This window comes from Balaenoptera musculus, chromosome 8 (genome assembly GCF_009873245.2).
Source record: "Balaenoptera musculus isolate JJ_BM4_2016_0621 chromosome 8, mBalMus1.pri.v3, whole genome shotgun sequence".
NCBI classification, from domain to species: domain Eukaryota; kingdom Metazoa; phylum Chordata; class Mammalia; order Artiodactyla; family Balaenopteridae; genus Balaenoptera; species Balaenoptera musculus.
Window position 1 is genome coordinate 24,906,555 of NC_045792.1, and position 14,588 is coordinate 24,921,142.

The following is a 14,588-nucleotide window of genomic DNA, read 5'->3' on the forward strand; positions in this document are numbered from 1 at the left end:
GCTTTTTTTCACTTAGCAATATGCATTTAAGCTTCTTCCATGTCTTTTCATGGCTTCATAGCCTTTTCTTTTTAGCGCTGAATGCTGTTCCTTTGTACGGATATACCATAGTTTGTTTATCCATTCACCTATTGAAAAACACCTTGGTTGATTTCAAGTTTTGGCAATTATGAAAGAAACTGTTATAAACATCCATGTGCAGGTTTTTATGCGGACATAACTTTTCAGTTCCTATGGGTAAATACCAAAGAGCATGATTACTAGATCACTGTATGGTAAAAGTATGTTTCGTTCTGTAAGAAACTGCCAAGTATCCTGCTAGCAACAAATGAGAATTCCAGTTGTTCTGCATCGTCAACAACTTTGGGATTTCAGTATTTGGATTTTAGCCATTTGAATAGGTGTGTAGTGGTATCTCACTATTGTTCTAATTGAAAATTCCCTGATGACATGGAATGTGTAGCATCTTTTCATATGCTTATTTGCCATGTGTCTGTTTTCTTTGTTTAATCATAGTTGTTTTGTTTTGTTTTTTAACCGCCTACTAACTCTTGTCCTCCTGTGTCTATTTACATTGTCCTTTTTTTTTTTTTTTTTTTTGAGCTTTTAATCATTTAGTCTTTTTCCTGGTATGTCCAATTATTTTTTATATTAAAATTGGGCTTAACTTATTTTAGGAAACTATTAAGATACCTCCACATTCTGGATGCTGTTATCGTTCTCTTGAAAAGATTTCCTTTTGCCCATGGCAGACAGTTCCTATAGGGACTGGAAACCTGAGTCCATTCTCAGTTTGAGCTCATTCAAAGCTGTTTTTCAGTCTGTGTGAAGGTTGCTCTATTTCTGTCTTGTCCTTCCTCTACGGGTGTTGCCCTTTGGGATTACCATGTGAAAGTTTGGATTCTCCCTATTCCCAACTACCCTTGTATTTGTTAGGCTTTAAATGTAATGGTTCCCCCAGCCCTGTGAGACTAAGGATACGTGTAGCCTGTCATTCCATTAGTTGTTGCTTTTAGCTTGAGCTCTTGCCGTTTGGCTTCTGTGGTTAGAGTCTTTTGAACTCCTTGGCTTTTCAGTTCCTAGGCTGTATGAGTTGAATCAGCAAATGCCCCAAGGAGAAAAGCTGCACCAAATGTCAAGCTTGCGTCTGTGTTTCCCTTCTCTCCAGAACTTGGCCCACATGTCTCGGTGTCTCTCGAACATTCGGATGCCGGCGAACAGATGTTTTCTTACTTTATCCAGGTTTTCTAAAATTTCTTTAGACTTCACCTGATCTTACGTTATTACTGAACTATCATCTCAATTATCCCTAGGAAGAAAATTTACAATTTTATGTTTTATTTTTTTATTTTCTATATTAACTCAGTTTCTGTAGAGACCTTTTACCTGATTGTTCAGTCTAGTTCCTGTGTTACCAGTAAGATGGAGATAGGTGGAGGCTAAGAATATTGGGGGGAAATCACTGATGAATAGTATGTCTCGTTCTTTTTGTTTTTCCTCTCCTTATTTACTCTGGCAGCCTACATTTGCCTTTCTTCATTTGACCCAGTTGCCCAAATAAGGAACCCACTCTGGCAAAGACCTGACTTTACTCTCATAAATGTCTGCATGTTAGGATTAGCTAGATGATGAACACCATGCCAAAGTTCTTTGTGTGAGACTTTTGCAGACTTTCGTTAGCCCTTTAGTTTGCCTCTTGCCAACACTGCTCAGATTGTTGAGGTTTTCTAAGTTTCTGTAGGTCAAACCTCTCTACCTGCATACCAGATGAGCCCTTCTCTCCTTCCTGAGCTCATTTGTGGGAGGTTAGCCCTCGGTTTTTCCTTTTCCCCATCCAATCATAATTGTTCATGAATTCCAAAAAGCCCTCAAAGTACCTGTCGTCCCGTTCTCTCTTCTCTTTTTTATCAACACTGTTAAATATTAAGCATATATTTGCATACCTCTTTCTTACTTACAGTGGAATATCGGAAGGCTCGAGCGTTCAGTGTGAGCCTCACCGAACTAGGCCTCATACAACACTCTCCTCTGGGCCTCAACTTGTGACAGCCACTGGTTTTTTTAATAATATCTTATATGTATGTAAATTTGTAATGATTTAGTTAATTCCTGAATTATGTGACAATAAGGAATCAGTCAAATTAGCACGACAGAAGTGCAGCTTAGCTCTAGGGACCAGAATCAAGGACCACAAAAACCTGTTAACCAATAAGTTTCACTTGTACTTTATGTTTAACAAGTGCTGAGGGTGAATGGGAAGTGAGGGAAAAGGAGTTTAACTCCATATCACAGAAACTTGCACTAGAATGAAGAGGAAAATGACGGAGTTCCTGGTTCAAGTCACTATAATCAGCTTAAATAAACAATAACAGACCATAAGAAAAACAAACACTATATGATAGGAACAATGGATAATTAATTACCAGATCAAGGAGGACAGATTACACTTGCTATGGGATTTCATTAAAGAGGGATTCCAAAAAGCACTGGCTTCTTCTGAGAAGACTGCTTAGAACAGGTAGCATTAAAACTGAGTCTTGAACAAGTATATAGGAAGGAGAGCAGAGGGTAGGGAACAGGCCTTCCGGGCAGGGAACAGGCACAGTGTCAGGAATGGCACAGAGGGCTTATGGAATAGGGAACAAAACTGGCTGAACACAAGAGTGCTACATGTTGGGGAATATGGGGGAAAGGCTGGCTGAGGTGTGTTAAATAAAACATAATTAGACGGAAGAGAAAGTGAGTGGAAAGACACATGGAAGAATGTAGAAAGCCCCTGAAGATGGAGGTCAGCATAATAATATTAAGAAATCAGTGGTTCTTTGACACTATATGAATGTCTAGGTTTAAAAAATCAGGGAAACACAATAAAAGAATAAACTACTGATATAATGATATGTGCCCAAATGCCAGATACCAAAGAATACACACTGTTTCTTTCCATGTATGTCATATATGGTGATAGAGGTCAGTTTAGGTGTTGCCCTGGGGGAGTAGGGAACAGAAAGAAATAACAGGCAACATTGTAGGGTGTTAGAAATATTTTATAATATCTTGACCTGGTGTTGGATACATGGGTGCATAGAGATGTAAAAATTCAGTTATTAGCGATGCAATTGGTGTTTATTGTTTGTATGCATACATTAAAAAAAAACTCCAGTAGGTTAATTAGGCTGTCAGTTGTATGAAGTAAATTTTGGTCAAGGAATAGCCAAGGTAGTAATGCAGTAATAAGTTGTAAATGTGCTCACTGTGCTCTAGAATGTCACGATTGAAATACAAGAAATATGTGTAAGAAAAAAGACAAATATTCAATATTGATGGTTGAATGAGCTGAATAAATTAGATGACTCTCCTTTCAATTTAAGAAGTTTGCCAGTGTTTGGATACCTTTGAAAAAAGAAAAAATGGAAATAAAATTTTTATTAAGCATATGCTATGTATCAATTCCTGACATATTTTGACACATATAAACATGGGAAATATTGCACCTTGTAACTGAGACAATGAAGATGAGCGAGGTACCTGGTTTTGACACTAGAGGCTGAGAAAACAATCAGCTCATAATCGTAAGAAGTTTGAAGTCGGAGGAAAAGAATCAAGAGGAAATAGTGGTAAGTGCCAGGAGCTCCTGGAAACTACATAAGAGATGAAGACCCCCAGAACTGTTGAGCTTTCTAACAGGCCCAGTGACTCAAGTAAAAACAGAAGGCTTAAAACTGAAACCTCAAAAAAAAAAAAAAAAAAAAAAAAAAAAAAACTGAAACCTCGGGATATATGTATACATATAGCTGATTCACTTTGTTATACAGCAGAAACTAACACAACACTGTAAAGCAATTATACTCCAATAAAGATGTAAAAAAAAACAAAAACTGAATCCTGCAAGGTAACAACTGTTAGGACAAACAGTAAAGAATTATAAGAAAAATAATCACATGCCTGTCCCAACAAGAAATATCCTAAGCTCCATCTCAGCATTTCTCCGATTGGCCTTTCACAAAATACAGTCCATCAGCTGAATATAGGTTTGTCAAACAAGTGTGAGTAAGACTGAATTGAAAAAATTAAATCAATTCCTTCCTCCAAAACTTTTCAGAGTATATAATGTAACAAAGTGAAACTTGAATTTCATGTCGGGATGTAGAGTACGGCTCTTCCCAAATGCTTTTGTCTTGTAACTACACTAACATCATCTAAAATAAAAATAAATAAATAAATAAATAAATAAATAAATAAATAAATAAATAAATAAAACCAGTGTTCCTCAGGACAGAGATTGTGAAACGCTGCTCTCATCATGTAAGATAACAAGTCCTTCTCAAAATCCATTCTTCCTTCTGCCCTTTCTCATGTTGTTCCTGCCACCTGGAAGGTCTCTCCTAAGCTCCACCTGCCAAAACCCTACCCATCTTTTAGGATCCAAGAGATCATAAAAGGCTTACATTACTAAAAGGCAGGGAAAGAAATCCCTTCCTAGCGATCTACATTTCCTTCCTAGGGAAAAGAAAAATTGTAAAGTATACCACAGTGACCTTAAATCTATGAATGTAACTGTGCTGTGTTAATTTGAGTTCTTTAAAAGTCAATGTGCTACAATATATATGGATATGAATGTTTGATCTCTTACAAGTAGAACTTGCTGATAACTTTCATCGTGAGCGAGGTTAATGATTAAGGGAGCCATCGTGTTTGGCTCAGCCCTTATACCCAGGGAATATTAAAATTGGAAATGTCCCTAGATATTAGCAAATCTATCCACCTCATATTCTAAGTAAGGAAACTGAGACCTTCATAGATTGGGTATTTATATTAACAAAGAATAAGGAAATAAGGTATTGGCAGATCTATCTTTTAGATTAAGAATTTTGAGATTTTTGTAGAATACTAGGACATTATGTCCACTGATATTGAGACAATGTGTTTCTTAGTCATCATTTTCTATTGCAGTGACCAAGCAAGGTGGTAGTCAGTGGTTGTACAAGGGGAAAAAGAAACCTTTAGAAACTCCCAATTTATATACACAAGGAAATCCATCATGTTATTTAAGCTAAGTGGATGCAGTTTATCAGCTACATTGAGTAATGGTGAAGTGAAGGGTCTATACAATTAACATGTTAGTTTGTGTCATGAGCTCCCTGTTGTTCAAGTGAGTTAATGGTTAGCACTCAACTAGGCACTTAGAGTCCATGATAAAACTGGACTAAATGTTTACCTGTGGCAACTTTATTCTTCTTTGGTGCCCTTAGGCAGAATTAGCTCTCTTATGTTTTGATAAATTCAAGTATTAAACAGGGCTAAGGTTTCACAAGTTCTTTGGCCTAGACATGGGGGTAAGGAGGACCAATGAGCTGGAGTGCTTCTAGATTTAAGAATGGTCAGATTGAGGAAAAAGAGTCTTATGCCAGAGGTGAAAGAAGACTGATTATAATTACCTATTTTTAAAAATTCCAACCCTTTTCAATGTTCTAAAATGATCATGAAGTACATGGGTATGCTAGGAAGTAAGGGAGTCAACCAAGAATATTCTGTTAGGGTTTGTGGATGGCAATAAAGTGACAAGGAAGATAGAGAACATACTAGAAAAGGTTTCGGTTGGCCATAATAATGAAGTCAGAGGAGAAGAAGAAGAAGAATGACAGACGCAATGGGAAAGAGAAAGCAAGAATTGAGAAGCAAAAGGGAAAGTAGAAAAATGAGACAAATTTGGAGAAGGAAATGAAGGAGAAAACTGGGTGAAAGAAAGAGGGAAGCACTGATGGTAGACCAGATGACACTCAAAAATTAACACGATGCACACTTAAGATGTGCCAACAATGGCCATGGTCATTACCCTCAAATAATTGACAGTATGTGTTTCAAAGACATTTATAAATAGAAAATGCCATTAAACTAAGGGCCAGTGTAAAAGTATTCATGGAATTGTATGGGAGAATAAAACGTCCCCCGTCAAAGAGCTAAGAGCAAATCTTGAAGCACCCAGTAAAAGCCAAATTCAAACAAAAAAGCCTTTCCACTTCAACTTGAAAAAGTTAAGTTCCCAAGAGACCCCCTACATCAACCACCGAAGCTCATTTGGCAGTAAAAACAATAACATTCAGCGGACAACAAGAAATCGAAAACAATAGTTGTTTTAACAAAATAAAATCCAGCAGCTAATCAGTGTCTTTCCTGTTTGAAAGAAGGCAGTGGGAAGTGGACAGAAGACCTGATAGGAAAGATAAAAAGAAGAGGAAAAGGAAAATAAAAGTTTCCAGTTTGACAATCAAGCTGTCTTCTGCATCCATTTCATCCCAAGACCACCAAGCCAGTGTGGAGGCTTTTTCCTCCTTTCCTTTTCGTGAGACTGATCACAACCAGCACTGCAGAGTCCATTAAATGAAGAAATGCTGTTGCATACATGTGTGAATGAGCTGTGAGTGAAGTACTGGAGTAGAGGACACCTAACTTGAAACGTCCTCATGAATGTCCATGTGGCTGAGCAGGAAGTTAACCTGTCATAGATGTGCTAAATCAGAATAGTTGGGTTTTATTTTATTTACTTTTCCCTGGACTCTGTTGAATGACTGTCAGCTACAAGTTCAGGCTACTTTTTGCTGACGATTAATGCACTGGGAGAGCTGAGAGAAAACTGAATAGTAGAGCTGTCTTTTTCTTGACCAGTTCACCTTACTTTCCCAAACTCAAAGTCTTTCCCTATTTCTTTCTCCTTTTTATTGTAGTAAAATGAACATAACATAAAATGCACCATTTTGATCATTTTACAATTCACTGTACAATTCAGTGGAATTTAGTACTGTCACAATGCTGTGCAACTGTCACCACTGCCTAGTTGCAAAACATTTTCATCACCCCAAAAGGAAACCTACACCCATTTTAAGCAGTCATTCCCTATTTCCCTCTCTTCCAAACCCCTGGCAACCACTAATGTATAATATTTTCCGTGTGTATGGATTTGCCACTGCTGGACATTTCGTATACATGGAACCATACAATCTGTGGCCTTTCGTGCCTGATTTCTTTCACTTAGTTGCATCCATGATGTAGCATGTATCAGTAATCCATTCACTTTTATGGCTGAATTCCCTGATCCTGTTTTCTTCATACTGTTTGAATACAAACTTTAAAATATGTTGAGGGTGAAGCTCTGTTTTAATGGCACATCTATTAGGCCAATTCATTTAAAGAAGGTGAAAATGGAGATATTGTTGTGAAATGATAATCGTTGAGCAGCCTCAGCTAATTTGATAATGAAAAGTTTGGGAAATATTGCAAAAAATTATTTGCTTTATATTAAAAGCCTTTTAAACAAGGATTCAGGAGATTGTCTTTTTCTTGCAGGTAACTTAAATGAGGCAGAAGAAACTAACTGCCCTTTAAAACAGATTTTGAAAGGATTTTATTTATTCTGAATAGACGAAGTGGGAGTACAGGTTGTTCATATCCAATATGGACTCCCTGTCCAAACACTGTTTATCATTCTAGCCACCACTATCGAATTATATTTCTTGAGACTAATGCAGCTTAACTCCTGCATATTACTTTTGAAAATTCATCTATCAAATCCATTAATACAGTATAAACAAGAGATGTTCATGTTTCAGTGCAGTTCAAATATCAGGTATAAAGAGCCCTCAGTAAGAAAAGGAATCCTATATCTCTTGCCAGAATGTGGTCAGCTCTGGGGTGCTTTGCTAGCTGAAAGACACTTTTATTGTTAAGAGGATAGAGGTTGCTTAAGAGAGATGAGAGGCAAAGAATTTTAAGTACTTGTTTGTGTTAAAAACAGTGCTAGGCTATCTCATACTCTATATCAGTCAAGGCTCACCATTTTACATATGTGAAAAGCGAAGTTAAAAGTGTTTCAGTAACTTACAAAAAGGCACGCAACCACTAAATTCAAGCAAGAATTGAATCCCAAATCTGTCACACTGAAGTTTGAGCTAATATTGAGATTAATAAAAATAGCACTAAATTAAAAGTTCAGAGATATTTTTTATTTCGTACTCTTTCACTAACCCTCTTTGGAGATAAATCATTTCATTTATATGGGCCTTAGTTTTCACAACTGTAATAGTTGGAAGTTTGACTAGGTGACCTCTATGTAGTCTTCCAATTCTAAAATGTTCCATTAATTTGGCTTCCTACAATAATTGCCATTGCAATATATGCGTGCTGCCACCAAGTAGCAGTAGAGAGTACTAGTTCCTTTTTTAACCCTAGTGGGGAATGCATTTTGACATCAGACTTATCCGTCAATAGTACAGCCTGTTAATATAACTATAAAATAACAAAATAATCTGGTATTATTTCCTGTAAAGCAGAAGCTTTACATTGTGTCTATGAATCGTATCAGAATCACCTGTAGGTTTTTAAACATAGAGGAAATCCAGAACCCATTGGATGAGGACTTTCAGAGATGGGACTTGGGCATCTGGATTTTTGGGCTCCCATCATTTGTATATTTTATTTTATTTTATTTTTTGCCTATGTACAACATTTGTCACATCCTCTTGAATCTTTAGTAATTTCTGTTTGTTTTAAAAGTTTAGAATATTCCATAATCTTCACCTACTTTTCATAAGGCGTTATCTGTTATGTTTATTCACTCTTGTGCTTCTCCTGGTTAAAACTTCATTTTTTCTTTCTTTTGGGGGGGGGGCCTGCCTCATGGCTTGCAGGATCTTAGTTCCCTGACCAGGGATTGAACCCCAGGCCCCCAGCAGTGAAAGCGCCAAGTCCTAACCACTGGACCACCAGGGAATTCCCAAGACTTCTTTTTTAAATGACTTTTTTTCCCACTCTGATTCATTCCTGGGATCAGTTTCATGTGGGAACATTAAACCAACCTTGCATTACTAGAATAAAGCCACTTTGATTGTGATATATTACTGTTTTACATACCATGGATACAGTTTGTGCTTTTATTTACAAATTTTGCATGCATGTTCAAAAGAGAAACTGGCCTATGATTCTATTCTTGTAATATTCTTTTTACTTTTGATCTGAAGCTTTCGTTGGCCTTATAAACATTTTGAGCAATATATTATTTTCTGTTTCCTGGAAGGGTTTTATGTAAGATTACCAATATTTCTTCCCTAAATATTCGGAGGAATTTACTTGGAAAGCCATTTATCCCTGGAAATCATTTTCTGTAAAGGTACTTAATTATACAAACAACTTTTTGAGTAGATATAGATTTTTTAGATATTTCTTTTCTTGGGTTAGTCTTGTTAGGTTGCATGTTTTAAGAATTTGTAATTTTGGATGAATTTTCAAATTTATAAATATAAAATTATAATTTTAACAGCTTTATCGGGATGTAATTTACATACCATAATTTAACCCTTTAATGTATACAATTCAGTGGTTCTTAGTGTAACCACTAAAAGACGTGTGTAACCATCACAACCATCCAATTTTAGATTTCTGTCCCCCCACAAAGAAACCCATTACACGTTAACAATGTTTTTTCATTCTCTCAACCCTCTCAGCTCTAGGCAACCCCTAATCTCCTTTCTGTCTCTACAGATTTGCTATTCTGGGCATTTCATATAAATGGGACCATACAATATGTGACCTTTTGAGAGTGGCTGCTTTTCTTTACAGAATGCTTTCATGGTTCATCCATGTTGTAACATGGATCAATATTTCATTCCTTTTATAGCTGAATGCTATTCTATCGTACGGATATTCCACATTTTGTTTATTCATTTGTCAGATTGACATTTGAATTTTTTCCACCTTTTGTTTTAGAAATATGCTTCTATGAACATCCACGTACAAGCTTTTGTGCAGACATAAGTTTCTATTTCTCTTAGGTATATATTTAGTAGTGGAACTGCTGGGTCATAGGGTAACTCTATGTTTAACACTTGCAGGAACTGTCAAGCTGTTTCGTAAAATGGCCGCACATTTTGTAAAATGGCTCAGACTGTACTTTCTATCCAAAGGTATCCAAAGTCACTTTAGATGCAAAATGTTTAAAGTTGACCTTTGCTGCTGCCCAAATCGTAGCCACTGTGGGCAGTCTGCAAGATGGCATCTTAGGTTTCTCAGGAAGAAATTAGAATACACGAAGGGGGAAATAAGTGTACAATTACATAACGTAGATTTCATATTTAATTTTATGGGAAAAGCAATAATTAGGTGGCTTTTGGTTTTAACTGGAAATAGCCACTCATTGGGAAATAATTACTCGCTAATGGCCTTAGCGAGTCACTCTGGAGCTTCTCCTAGAACTAGAAAACCTAAGTTCTGCTCACAGCAGAACATGGAGACGGTGCCCAGTGCTGGCGAGGCAGCACAGAACAGGGGAGTCGTCGCTGGAGGGAGCGGAAGACAGTGCAGCCACTCTGGAAAGGAGTTGGCCAGCTTCCTAGAAAGCGAAACTACATTGCCCACTTTTCCCCAATGTCACCTCTTGTGAAAGTCAAGTCAGCGTCCCAGCAGGATCCTGACGTTGACACGACTGCCCCTGTCATCCGTTGCCCTGGGAAGGCCCGCGGCGGCTTTCGGTCTGGGGCTCTTCCCAGTCAGGCGAGCGTTTGTGTACAGCTTCTGTGTGGACTTCAGTCTCCATTTCCCCGGGGTAAGTGCCCATGACTGCGGTTGCCGAGTCCTGCGATGGCTGCTTTTGTAGGAAGTTTCGCAGTAGGGGAGCGCCTGGCCTGAGCCCCGCGTGCCGGCCTCTGCCCACCTCTCTGACGCCTCAACCCCAGGAGGGAAGGTCCACGTGGACCAGCGCTCCCTCTGCACCTGCTGTGCCCTCGGTCCTCAGGGTCACAGGGCTTCCCCAGAGCACGGGCAGCGTGGGCCCCTCCCTGCGTCCCGCCCCACCCCCGCCTCATCCGGGCCCCCCGCCCCCCGTGGCTTTGGTGGGAGCGTCTCAAGGAAGGACCCCCTCCTCCGAGCCTACTCCACCCTCAGCCCCCTTTCCCACAGAGCTTCCGTCCCGACGCCAGGCCCGTGGGGCTCCCGCAGCAGCAGCGCTGGGACTGCCGGGTTTCTGCAGTTTCAGTTCGGACTCCATCTACCCGGAGTCAGAGCCCGCAGGTCAGGGCTCGGCCCACGCCAGCCACAGGTCCACGTCGTCCTCTGCGCTTGTGGCCGACAGGCTGTGTCAGGAGTTCCCACGCCCCCAGCCCGAGTTCCGTTCGTTGGCTAGCGCGGGCCCCCAGAACACAGGCCCCCAGTCCACGGACTAGAGCACCGGGCTATTAGAAAGGAACAGCCAGGTGGAAGGAGGAGGTGGGGAGGCGTGGGGCGGGGCGCGGGGCTTCCAGGCCGCCTGCAGGCACCCACCCCGCAGCTCTCTGAACCCCGTGTTTACCGAGATTTTGTTCCACGAGCACGATTACAGCGGGGGCCATGGGCAACGGATTCACGTTGCAACCCCTGGCCCTCTCCCCTCGCAGGAGGTGGGCAGGCAGGGGGACTGTAAGATGCAACCCGGCCTGTGGCTTTAGGTTTAGGAGCTGTGTGCCAGGACTGGGGGCCAAGACCCGACCCCTTTCTCCCGTAATTCACAGCGCGGCTCATCCTGGGCACGGAGGCTGGGGGACGACGGGAGGCTGAAGAGCATGGCGTCCACCTTCACCCCCTCCCTCCTCTCTTGGCTGAGCCCTGCGGCCCCGCGGGTTCCCAGTGGGCCCCCCCCGGGGGGCCTGTCCCTTCAGGTCCTCCCAGCTGCCTGACACCCCTCTGCCCCCAGCGTGGACCCCCAGAGCCCCAGCTCTTCCCACTCCTGGTCCAGCAGGACGGGGTCCCTGCGGCAACCTGGACAGGCGGGCGATGGGCAGCCCGGCCCCTCCCGGGAGGCAGCCCCGTGGGGTGGGGAGGGGGGCGGGTACTGCGAGCCACCCATGGTCGAGCGCGTCACCTCGGTGCGTGGCATGGGGCGCCGTGGCTACACGCATCTGGATGGCCGGGATCAGACCCAGCCCTGCCACCAACTGGCTGGGTCCCCGGAGGCCGGTCACTGGACCCCATTGTCCCTGTTCACCATCTGCAACGTGCGTGACCCGAGGACCCCCTCACAGGTGGTCGTGAAGGCTGACCGAGTCGGTTTGTGTGGAGGACAGAGAACAGTGAGGCCAGCAGGTGAGGAAAGAGCTTGTCACTCATGGTTCTGGGCAGGGGCACGCCTTGTCACCTAGGGCCTCCCAGGAGCACGAGGGTTCGGCAGGAATGAGGGGAGGGGTGGCTGGGGACTGGAGCCTGAGGTGTGGGTCCCCGGGAAGGAGCAGGCTCAGGATTGGCTAGAATGAGCCCGGGGCTCCGGGCCTCTCCGGGGTGATGAGGGCAGGGGGACGGTGGCCCCGAGTGTGGGAGCCCCGTACAGAAGGGGCTGGGGTGCAGCCCTGCGCTGGCTGGTTTGCGTCAGAAAGTGACAGACACGGTGAACGCGGGTACCAGGCCCGACCCAGGGCTCAGCGACAGCTCTTGTTCCTCAACACAAACGCTGTCCCGCTTCAGCCGGTGCTGTGCCTTGCGGTGGAGGAAAGCGGGACTCAGAGGACTGCGGGACTCCGGCATCCAGGGTGGGGCCCGGGCACGTGGGCCCCGAAGTCCACCGGAGCGGCGGGCACATGGAGCTTCGAGGCTGGGGGAGGTGAGTGTGTGGACAGTGGGGCTGTGCAGACCGCCTTGACACTTGAGAACCACTGGCCCGAGGGACCACGGGGACGCCCGTGGAGGGGGGCGCCCAGGAGAGGCGGCCTGCTGGCGCGGGGCGGGGTCCTGAGTGCCGCCCCGCCCTCCCAGGGCGCCCTGTGCTCCTGCCCAGTCGTGGCCGGTGGGGCCGTGAGGCTGCAGGGAGGCCAGTGACCGGCACGGCGCCTGCTGCCCGCAGAGGCCCGGCGTCCCTTGGGCTGCTTCTGAGCCAGGCGTGCCCGACGAGCCCGTGCGCCTGGCAGAGCCAGCGGGCACGCTCCCCCAGCGACCCTCCTGTCCTCGGACAGGCACGTCTGCTCAGCCCGGGAGCGGGGCCGGGCGCGCTGAGTCCTGGGCTGGGCAGGGGGCGCAGCTTGGGCAGGTCCTCGAGGCGCCCCGCCTGCTGCTGGCCCGGCAAGGGCCCCGGGGAACCGGCACCTTCCTCTGCGCCCCACGTCGCTCCCTCCCCCAGGCTGGTCCATTTCTACCTGTTTCTGCAAACCAGATAGACCCTGAAGGGACAGAAACTTAGCTCCGTTGAAACGGCTGAAGCTTAGGCTGTCACCTTGTCCTGAGGAGGGTCCTAACAGTTAGGACCCGAGGCCCTTTCTTTCCCACCTCCCTCCTTTTGTCCGCCTCATTCGCCTCTTCTCCTTGAAACCCCCTCCATGCCCCCGCCCCCCGATTTTACAGCCGTCTTCTTCCTTCAGAAAATCAAGAGCATCAAGAAGAAGCTGAGGACTTCCCTGTTAGCGCAGTGGTTAAGAATCCGCCTGCCAATGCAGGAGACATGGGTTTGAGCCCTGGTCCGGGAAGATCCCACATGCCACGGAGCAGCTAAGCCCGTGCGCCACAACTACTGATCCAGCGCTCTAGAGCCCGTGAGCCACAATTACTGAGCCTGTTTGCCACAACTGCTGAAGCCTGTGCGCCTAGAGCCCATGCTCCGCAACAAGAGAAGCCACTACAATGAGAAACCTGCTCACCGCAACGAAGAGTGTCCCCCGCTCGCCGCAACTGGAGAAAGCCCGTGTGCAGCAACGAAGACCCAATGCAGCCACAAATAAATTAATAAATTAATTAATTTTTTAAGTTTTAAAAAATAAAAAAAAAGAAGCTGAGTCTCCTGTGCATCGACTTCAACAAGAACCTGAACAGGGACGTGACCTTCCTGCCATTCACACGCGAGGAGCTGGGTGCGTGCGGGCCCCGCGGGGTGGTCGAGAGGCGTCCGTGTGCCCTGCCCCTGGGAGGGCCTTCTTCTCCTGAGGCGCTCAGAGTGTTTGGGTCCCAAGGTTCTGGATCCTTCCTAGGGGAAGGGGGCGGTCTGTCTACCGAGATTCTGCCCCGAAGGAGGTTGTCCCTCGAGACCCCGCCCCGCCCCTGCTCTCTGTGATGTTTCTTAATCTCACAGGGTCCTCCCGCACCTGACCCGGCATGGGGTCTTGAAGGGCCGGGGCCTGGGCGGCTTTTTCAGCTTCTGCCCTCTTCCCCGAATGCTTTATTTTGAAAACTTCACACCTGTAGGGAAGTGGCAAGAATAGTACCAGGGAGACCCCGTGTGCTGCCCGGGCCCGGCCTCCCTACGTGGATGCCATGTGTGCTTTTCCTGCGCTGGGGCCTCTGGACGCATCGCCAGGAGCAAGGGCGCCTCCTGAGTCCCTGGGTGCAGGCCCCCCTCGGGACGCAGAGCATGGAGCTGTCCCCCAGCCGTCCCAATGGCGGTCTTCTTTTAAAAATTAATTACTTAATGAATTTTTGGCTGCGTTGGGTCTTCGTTGCTGCACGCGGGCTTTCTCTAGTTGCGGCGAGCGGGGGCTCCTCTTCGTTGAGGGCACATGCCTCTCATTACGGTGCCTTCTTTCGTTTCGGAGCACGGGCTCTAGACGTGCCGGGTTCTGTAGTTGTGGCACGGGGGCTCAGTAGTTGTGGCT

The 14,588-nt window shown here is 44.9% G+C and overlaps 1 protein-coding gene across 2 annotated transcripts; it reads left to right on the plus strand.

Annotated features, from left to right (window-relative positions):
- The first annotated feature begins 8,712 nt into the window (after nt 1-8,712).
- On the plus strand, nt 8,713-13,515 carry LOC118900148. 2 transcript variants are annotated; one of them, XM_036862424.1, is made up of 4 exons: nt 8,713-8,725; nt 11,168-12,102; nt 12,478-12,613; nt 13,365-13,515. In XM_036862424.1, the coding sequence occupies exons 2-4, from the start codon at nt 11,865-11,867 to the stop codon at nt 13,390-13,392; spliced, it is 402 nt and encodes a 133-aa protein (XP_036718319.1). In that variant the 5' UTR covers nt 8,713-8,725; nt 11,168-11,864; the 3' UTR covers nt 13,393-13,515. The 2 variants fall into 2 exon arrangements, 1 of the variants encoding a protein (XP_036718319.1); XR_005021047.1 differs by lacking the exon at nt 8,713-8,725 and adding an exon at nt 8,740-11,055 and having other exon boundaries at nt 11,532-12,102.
- Nucleotides 13,516-14,588: the final 1,073 nt, after the last annotated feature.

Excerpts from the sequence above, each read along its gene's own strand:
- LOC118900148 (XM_036862424.1), top strand. The coding sequence starts at position 11,865 with ATGGTCGAGCGCGTCACCTCGGTGCGTGGCATGGGGCGCCGTGGCTAC. Across the intron at positions 12,103-12,477 it reads GAGAACAGTGAGGCCAGCAG|CCGGTGCTGTGCCTTGCGGT; the intron begins GTGAGGAAAGAG and ends GTCCCGCTTCAG. Across the intron at positions 12,614-13,364 it reads GAGCTTCGAGGCTGGGGGAG|AAAATCAAGAGCATCAAGAA; the intron begins GTGAGTGTGTGG and ends TTCTTCCTTCAG.